This window comes from Topomyia yanbarensis, chromosome 3, assembly GCF_030247195.1.
Source record: "Topomyia yanbarensis strain Yona2022 chromosome 3, ASM3024719v1, whole genome shotgun sequence".
Classification (NCBI taxonomy): domain Eukaryota; kingdom Metazoa; phylum Arthropoda; class Insecta; order Diptera; family Culicidae; genus Topomyia; species Topomyia yanbarensis.
The window spans coordinates 194,587,740-194,596,111 of NC_080672.1; the positions used below are offsets into that span (position 1 = coordinate 194,587,740).

Consider the following 8,372-nt stretch of genomic DNA (forward strand, 5'->3'; position numbering starts at 1 on the left):
CAGAGCTAGATCACTGATTGCCAATCAAACATTCTTTGAATATATTGTCCACTATCGACGATTCCGGAATTCCGGGCATATTCCACAATTAAAGTCACATCGGTTCTTCGGTGATGACTGAACCGATTTTCTCAAACCAAGTCTCAAATGGAAGGCAAAATATGCAGTTGAGTATTGCGTCGTCGCCCCCCCCCCGCTTTGCCCTTACACCTCCTTCCTTCATCACTTCCCTTCCCTTGGACCACCCTCACGCCCGCATTTCCTTCATCCACCCCGTATACCGAAATAAGATGAAGGGTTTCTGACGCATCCTCCACTCCTACTCTACTAACCCCCCATTCCCTCCACTTTCAAACCCATTCCACCAACATTTCAAAATATAATCACATGAAGATAACATTGAACTCATGCTGATTAAGCTAATTAAATATTATTCTTTTGCCTTTCTCATATAGAAAGGTTATGCAATTGCTGCAAAAATCGACTTTCTGATCGAGCCCCGGAGGGCCGAGTCTCATATAACATTCGACTCAGTTCGCCAAGATCGCAAAATATCTGTGTGTATGTATGTGTGTATGTATGTATGTATGTATGTATGTATGTATGTGTATGTGCGGATTTGTTAACAAAATGTCCACATCGGTTTCACGGAGATGGATGAACCGATTTTTACAAACTAAGATTCAAATGAAAGGTATAATGTTCCCATAGGTTGCTATTGAATTTCATTTTCAACCGACATCTTGTTCCGGATTACGAGTTGAAGAGTATGGTTACAAAACAAAATTTGTTGATTTGTCCACATCGGTTTCTCGGAATTTTCTAAACCGATTTTGACAAACATGATTTTAAATGAAAGGTCCATCAGCTGCTGTTGAATTTTGTGTGGATCTGAGTTCTGGTTCCTGAATTACAGGGTGATACGTACGATCACGCAGCAAATCTCGATTCTAACGAATTCTGCGATGAATGTAAGAAGGTGAATTTTTTCTAAAATGTAAACACAACTGTTGAATTCGTAGATCTAGGTCACCAACAGTCATTCAAAGTCTCTTTGGCCACACTGGCCATCATCGACGGATCCGGAAGCATCCAAATTCAGAATAACGGTTATATTGGTTTCTCGAAAATGGCTAGACCGATTTGGTCAACTTAGTCTCAAATGAAAGGTGTTGTGTCCCTGGAAACTGATATTTAATTCCATCTCCATCCGACTTCCGGCTCCGGAGTTACGGGTTGTGGAGTGCGATCCCATAGAAAACTCCGATTTAAACCGATACCGCGATGAATGCAAAAAGGTGCTCTTAAATATACTTAGCAAGTGTAATAAGAATGAAAAACATTTTCATAATGTTATGTTGTACGAACCAGCTATTAAATCATAGTTTGGAGAAATGATTGTTCTGGTAACACTGTTGTGAATCAGTTTGTTTATTTTTGACCGCGTATTTTGGATCGTTCTTTTTGTGTATACTCAGTGATTTTTCATTTAGAATAGAGTTTGTGCCCTCGCCTAAGCTGCAGTCATTGATCAATTGACTCATAATTTGTGATTCTTGGTCGTGCGGTGACAATTGACAAACATTTTGTTCTCCCAAAGTGTCGTCGGTAGTGATAGAATCCTTGTGGTGAAACCGTGGATGCATATCGGGAAAGCTTATTCGCGAAGTAGCTACTGTTGCCTACCTGTAGGCGATTCGCAATGGATTCGATCTGCCTGCAGTGCTCTGAGCCGGTAACCACTTTGAATCAGCTGAAATGCCAAGGATTCTGCGACAGAATCATGCATCTATCGTGTTCAACGCTCACTCGTCCAAAATTGGACATTATTAACGACTCAGCGAACATATTCTGGCTTTGCGACAGCTGTGTGGATTTGATGAAATCCTCCGCAGTGAATGCAGCTTTTACAGCATTGAGCGAAGCGTTCCGTTTGCTGACCGACACACATAAAACAGCGCTTGAAGCATTAAAGGCTGAAATGGAGAAAACCAGAAAATCAGTGGAATCCGCAACGACATTGCCTGCAACTCCCATATCATGGCCCGTTCCAAATAGAGTTGGAGCCAAACGTGCTCGCGAGACCGAGGATGTTAAATCTCTTTCTAAATCCGATGTCCCCAGCCTAACGTGTGGCAAGAAAAAGGGTGATGTAGCAAAGGTACCCACAATCACTGTTCAACCCGTTACTAGTAAATTCTGGATTTATTTGTCGCGAATTGCCACCACCGTTTCCGAAGACGAGGTTGGTGCTATGGTCAAGGAGTGCCTTTCAACGGACGATCCGGTCGAAGTGAAGAAGATAGTGAAAAAAGACGCAAATTTGAGCGGGCTTAATTTCATTTCTTTCAAAATTGGTGTTGACTCTCAACTTCGTGAAATGTCCCTCAATGCCGAAACTTGGCCGGATGGGATGTATTTCCGCGAGTTCATCGACTTTCGGCAAGAACGTACTAATGACGGGAAGCAGGGGTTTCGGAAAACACCTCGACTGGGATAAATCCATCGCAAATAGCAGTTATTTTAGACTTCGCACCGACAATTCGCCTGTTGATCAACGGCAACCGGGACGCACCGTAGAAAGCAATATGAAATCCCCCAATCCTCCCAGCACAGTCGTGCCTCTCGCAGTTAGCAGTATCTTCAGTCGTCCCTGCCCTGTGTCTGGGAATGGAGAGGGGGACTTCCAAATTGCCCTCTTTGGCAAGTATTTTAAAAATAATTTTGATGAATCAACCGTTTTTCCTGATGGAACTGTTTGTTCTAGCTCGAATGCTTCCGACTGTCAATTAATAACTCAACGATGTCAGCCGTCAGCTGGAAACCTCCTGAGGAGCACTCCAACTTCCATCACGGGTGCTACCAATTCATGCAGTTCACCCGCGCCTTCTGCCGTTAGCAGTCATTCCAGTCGCCCCGGTGTGCATTCCAGACGACGGAATCAAGGAGTGCCGGTCAGCCTTCCGTGCCTTAAACCGTCGCCCGTCCACTTATACTATCAAAATATGGGTGGCATGAATTCCTGTGCAAATACCTATCGCCTAGCTACCACGGACTGCTGTTACGACATTATCGCATTGACAGAAACATGGCTAAATGAGCAGACCCTTTCCAACCAGGTGATTTGCTCTGACCACGAGGTTCTCAGATGTGATCGGAGTCCTCTCAACAGCCACAAATCCTCCGGAGGCGGTGTTTTGCTCGCTGTGCGTCGTGGATTAAAAGTTCAACATATAACAAATGATGCTTGGAGCAGCATCGAACAAGTATGGGCAGCGATAAAATTGGGAAATCGAACATTATATATATGTGTGGTTTATTTCCCTCCCGATAAAATTCGCGACTCTGCACTAGTTGATTCTCATTCTGAATCATTGACTTCTGTTGCTGCGATGGCGCAACCCACTGACGAAATCATGATTCTCGGCGATTCCAACCTTTCTACAATAAAGTGGCGTTCCATTCATAACGGATTTCTACAACCCGACCCAGACGAATCTGTTTTTCATCCTGGCAGCATTACTCTTCTGGATGGCTATAGCACGGCTACACTTCTGCAGATTAACAGCACAACGAACGAGAACGACAGGATTTTAGATCTATGCTTCGTTAATGCCAGAGATCAATCGCCGCATATTTCCACCGCCCTCGCCCCGCTAGTAAAGTATGTTCGCCACCATCCGCCTCTACATCTTACACTCCAGGACGTACCGCCTATGAAGTTTTCGAGCCACGCGCCCACCGTGTGTTACAATTATAAGCGAGCCGACTATAGCAGCATTCTGAATATTTTGCAAAGCATTAACTGGGATTCTGTGCTAAGCAAGGATGATGTGAACTCCGCCGCTGAAACGTTCTGCCATATAATGAGCTACCTTATCGATCGTCATGTCCCAAAGTGTAATCAACGAAGTGATCAATTCCCCTGGCAGACAGCCGAGTTACGTCAGCTAAAAACTGCAAAAAGAGCAGCATTACGAAAGTTTACCAAACGCCGTACCTTTTCACTGAGAGCTTATTATGTAAGGCTCAATAACGATTTTAAAAAACTGAACAAACTATCAACGAAAAATGCAACGTAAGCTTAAGTCGGATCCTAAATCGTTTTGGAGATACGTCAATGAGCAGCGCCCCAACTTCCCGTATTCTGCCCGAGATGAAAATACTTTTATTAGCTTTCTGAGGTTTGTTTACGTAATAATCGGTACAATTCATGTATGATTTCCAGCGTGAATCAGAGATGTAAACTGTTTTTTTTAAATAGGTGATTTTGGGGTTCAGGAGTTACAAAACCCTAATTTCCTGTTTTATATTTAAACTCAAACCACCTCAGTTAATTTATGAGATTTTTTTCAATGAAGGTGATATTTTCTTTACGACTTCGTTAGTAAATTATAGCGATTCAGAAATTTATTAATACAATAAGATTTCTGAATCGAAAGGTCCCAAATCCCCAACTTCTTGTATTCTGCCCAAGATGGAAATACTTTCATTAGCTTCGTGAGGTTTTTCTACGTAATAATCAGTACAATTCATGTACGATTTCCACAGTGGATCAGACATATAATGTTTTTTATTGAAAAATAGGTGATTTTGGGGCTTAAATACCCCAAAACCAAACTTCCCTTATTTTGCCCAATGTAAGAATAAAGCCATTTGAACTCTCAGATTTTGATCTTCCTAAAATGGTACAAGTGATGATGTTGCGATGAGGTGTTTCAAAGTTACTGATTTAAATGTATTTTTTTTCTTCGTTTTTGCCTTTCTCATATAAAGAAAGGCTATGCAATCACTGTAAAAATCGACTTTTTAACCGAGGCCCGGAGGGCCGAGTGTCATACACCATTCGATTCAGTTCGTCGAGATCGACAAATGTCTGTGTGTATGTATGTGTGTGTATGTGTGTGTCATTTAAACTCACACAATTTTTTCAGAGATGGCTGAACCGATTTTCGCAAACTTAGTTTCATCTGAAAGGCTCCCATAAGCTGCTATTGAATTTTTAGTTGATCCGACTTCCGGTTCCGGAGTTACGGGTTGAAGAGTGCGGTCACACAGCAAATTCTCACATAAACTGGTACCACCATGATGTTCAAATGATGTAAAACATATTAAAATTGATGTAACATTACTCTAGTTTGCGGGTCTGGATCACTAATGATCAATCAAAGCAGCTTTGACCACATTGGCCACCTATGACGGTTCATGACGCCCCCGGAGAACCCGCCAAGTTCCTAAGCTAATATCACACCCATTCCCCAACGAATTCTCTACCGATTTTTACAAACTTGATTTCAAACGAAAGATACAGTAATACCATTGACTGCTGCTGAATTTCATTCGGTTCTGACTCTTGCTTCCGGAGTTACAGTGGTGTTAGTAAGGATACACTGGAATTTCCCATATAAATCGGTACAATCGTAATACCTCAGAGGCTAAAAACTATTGAAATGGTCACCAAATTACTTCTAATCGCAGAGCTAGATCACTGATTGCCAATCAAATATTCTTTGAATATATTGTCCACTATCGACGATTCCGGAATTCCGGGCATATTCCACAATTAAAGTCACATCGGTTCTTCGGTGATGACTGAACCGATTTTCTCAAACCAAGTCTCAAATGGAAGGCAAAATATGCAGTTGAGTATTGCGTCGTCGCCCTCCCCCCCCCCCCCGCTTTGCCCTTACACCTCCTTCCTTCATCACTTCCCTCCCCTTGGACCACCCTCACGCCCGCATTTCCTTCATCCACCCCGTATACCGAAATAAGATGAAGGGTTTCTGACGCATCCTCCACTCCTACTCTACTAACCCCCCATTCCCTCCACTTTCAAACCCATTCCACCAACATTTCAAAATATAATCACATGAAGATAACATTGAACTCATGCTGATTAAGCTAATTAAACATTATTCTTTTGCCTTTCTCATATAGAAAGGTTATGCAATTGCTGCAAAAATCGACTTTCTGATCGAGCCCCGGAGGGCCGAGTCTCATATAACATTCGACTCAGTTCGCCAAGATCGCAAAATATCTGTGTGTATGTATGTGTGTATGTATGTATGTATGTATGTATGTATGTATGTGTATGTGCGGATTTGTTAACAAAATGTCCACATCGGTTTCACGGAGATGGATGAACCGATTTTTACAAACTAAGATTCAAATGAAAGGTATAATGTTCCCATAGGTTGCTATTGAATTTCATTTTCAACCGACATCTTGTTCCGGATTACGAGTTGAAGAGTATGGTTACAAAACAAAATTTATTGATTTGTCCACATCGGTTTCTCGGAATTTTCTAAACCGATTTTGACAAACATGATTTTAAATGAAAGGTCCATCAGCTGCTGTTGAATTTTGTGTGGATCTGAGTTCTGGTTCCTGAATTACAGGGTGATACGTACGATCACGCAGCAAATCTCGATTCTAACGAATTCTGCGATGAATGTAAGAAGGTGAATTTTTTCTAAAATGTAAACACAACTGTTGAATTCGTAGATCTAGGTCACCAACAGTCATTCAAAGTCTCTTTGGCCACACTGGCCATCATCGACGGATCCGGAAGCATCCAAATTCAGAATAACGGTTATATTGGTTTCTCGAAAATGGCTAGACCGATTTGGTCAACTTAGTCTCAAATGAAAGGTGTTGTGTCCCTGGAAACTGATATTTAATTCCATCTCCATCCGACTTCCGGCTCCGGAGTTACGGGTTGTGGAGTGCGATCCCATAGAAAACTCCGATTTAAACCGATACCGCGATGAATGCAAAAAGGTGCTCTTAAATATACTTAGCAAGTGTAATAAGAATGAAAAACATTTCCATAATGTTATGTTGTACGAACCAGCTATTAAATCATAGTTTGGAGAAATGATTGTTCTGGTAACACTGTTGTGAATCAGTTTGTTTATTTTTGACCGCGTATTTTGGATCGTTCTTTTTGTGTATACTCAGTGATTTTTCATTTAGAATAGAGTTTGTGCCCTCGCCTAAGCTGCAGTCATTGATCAATTGACTCATAATTTGTGATTCTTGGTCGTGCGGTGACAATTGACAAACATTTTGTTCTCCCAAAGTGTCGTCGGTAGTGATAGAATCCTTGTGGTGAAACCGTGGATGCATATCGGGAAAGCTTATTCGCGAAGTAGCTACTGTTGCCTACCTGTAGGCGATTCGCAATGGATTCGATCTGCCTGCAGTGCTCTGAGCCGGTAACCACTTTGAATCAGCTGAAATGCCAAGGATTCTGCGACAGAATCATGCATCTATCGTGTTCAACGCTCACTCGTCCAAAATTGGACATTATTAACGACTCAGCGAACATATTCTGGCTTTGCGACAGCTGTGTGGATTTGATGAAATCCTCCGCAGTGAATGCAGCTTTTACAGCATTGAGCGAAGCGTTCCGTTTGCTGACCGACACACATAAAACAGCGCTTGAAGCATTAAAGGCTGAAATGGAGAAAACCAGAAAATCAGTGGAATCCGCAACGACATTGCCTGCAACTCCCATATCATGGCCCGTTCCAAATAGAGTTGGAGCCAAACGTGCTCGCGAGACCGAGGATGTTAAATCTCTTTCTAAATCCGATGTCCCCAGCCTAACGTGTGGCAAGAAAAAGGGTGATGTAGCAAAGGTACCCACAATCACTGTTCAACCCGTTACTAGTAAATGCTGGATTTATTTGTCGCGAATTGCCACCACCGTTTCCGAAGACGAGGTTGGTGCTATGGTCAAGGAGTGCCTTTCAACGGACGATCCGGTCGAAGTGAAGAAGATAGTGAAAAAAGACGCAAATTTGAGCGGGCTTAATTTCATTTCTTTCAAAATTGGTGTTGACTCTCAACTTCGTGAAATGGCCCTCAATGCCGAAACTTGGCCGGATGGGATGTATTTCCGCGAGTTCATCGACTTTCGGCAAGAACGTACTAATGACGGGAAGCAGGGGTTTCGGAAAACACCTCGACTGGGATAAATCCATCGCAAATAGCAGTTATTTTAGACTTCGCACCGACAATTCGCCTGTTGATCAACGGCAACCGGGACGCACCGTAGAAAGCAATATGGAATCCCCCAATCCTCCCAGCACAGTCGTGCCTCTCGCAGTTAGCAGTATCTTCAGTCGTCCCTGCCCTGTGTCTGGGAATGGAGAGGGGGACTTCCAAATTGCCCTCTTTGGCAAGTATTTTAAAAATAATTTTGATGAATCAACCGTTTTTCCTGATGGAACTGTTTGTTCTAGCTCGAATGCTTCCGACTGTCAATTAATAACTCAACGATGTCAGCCGTCAGCTGGAAACCTCCTGAGGAGCACTCCAACTTCCATCACGGGTGCTACCAATTCATGCAGTTCACCCGCGCCTTC

At 42.7% G+C, this 8,372-nt stretch overlaps 2 protein-coding genes across 2 annotated transcripts; both read left to right on the forward strand.

Moving 5' to 3' along the window:
• The first annotated feature begins 1,702 nt into the window (after positions 1 to 1,702).
• On the forward strand, positions 1,703 to 2,500 carry LOC131687535 (uncharacterized). Its single transcript, XM_058971627.1, has one exon. It carries the CDS (start codon positions 1,703 to 1,705, stop codon positions 2,498 to 2,500), a length of 798 nt encoding a protein of 265 aa, XP_058827610.1.
• A 4,684-nt stretch (positions 2,501 to 7,184) lies between these two features.
• Positions 7,185 to 7,982, forward strand: LOC131687536 (uncharacterized). The gene has a single exon (XM_058971628.1). The coding sequence runs from the start codon at positions 7,185 to 7,187 to the stop codon at positions 7,980 to 7,982; it is 798 nt and encodes a 265-aa protein (XP_058827611.1).
• Positions 7,983 to 8,372: the final 390 nt, after the last annotated feature.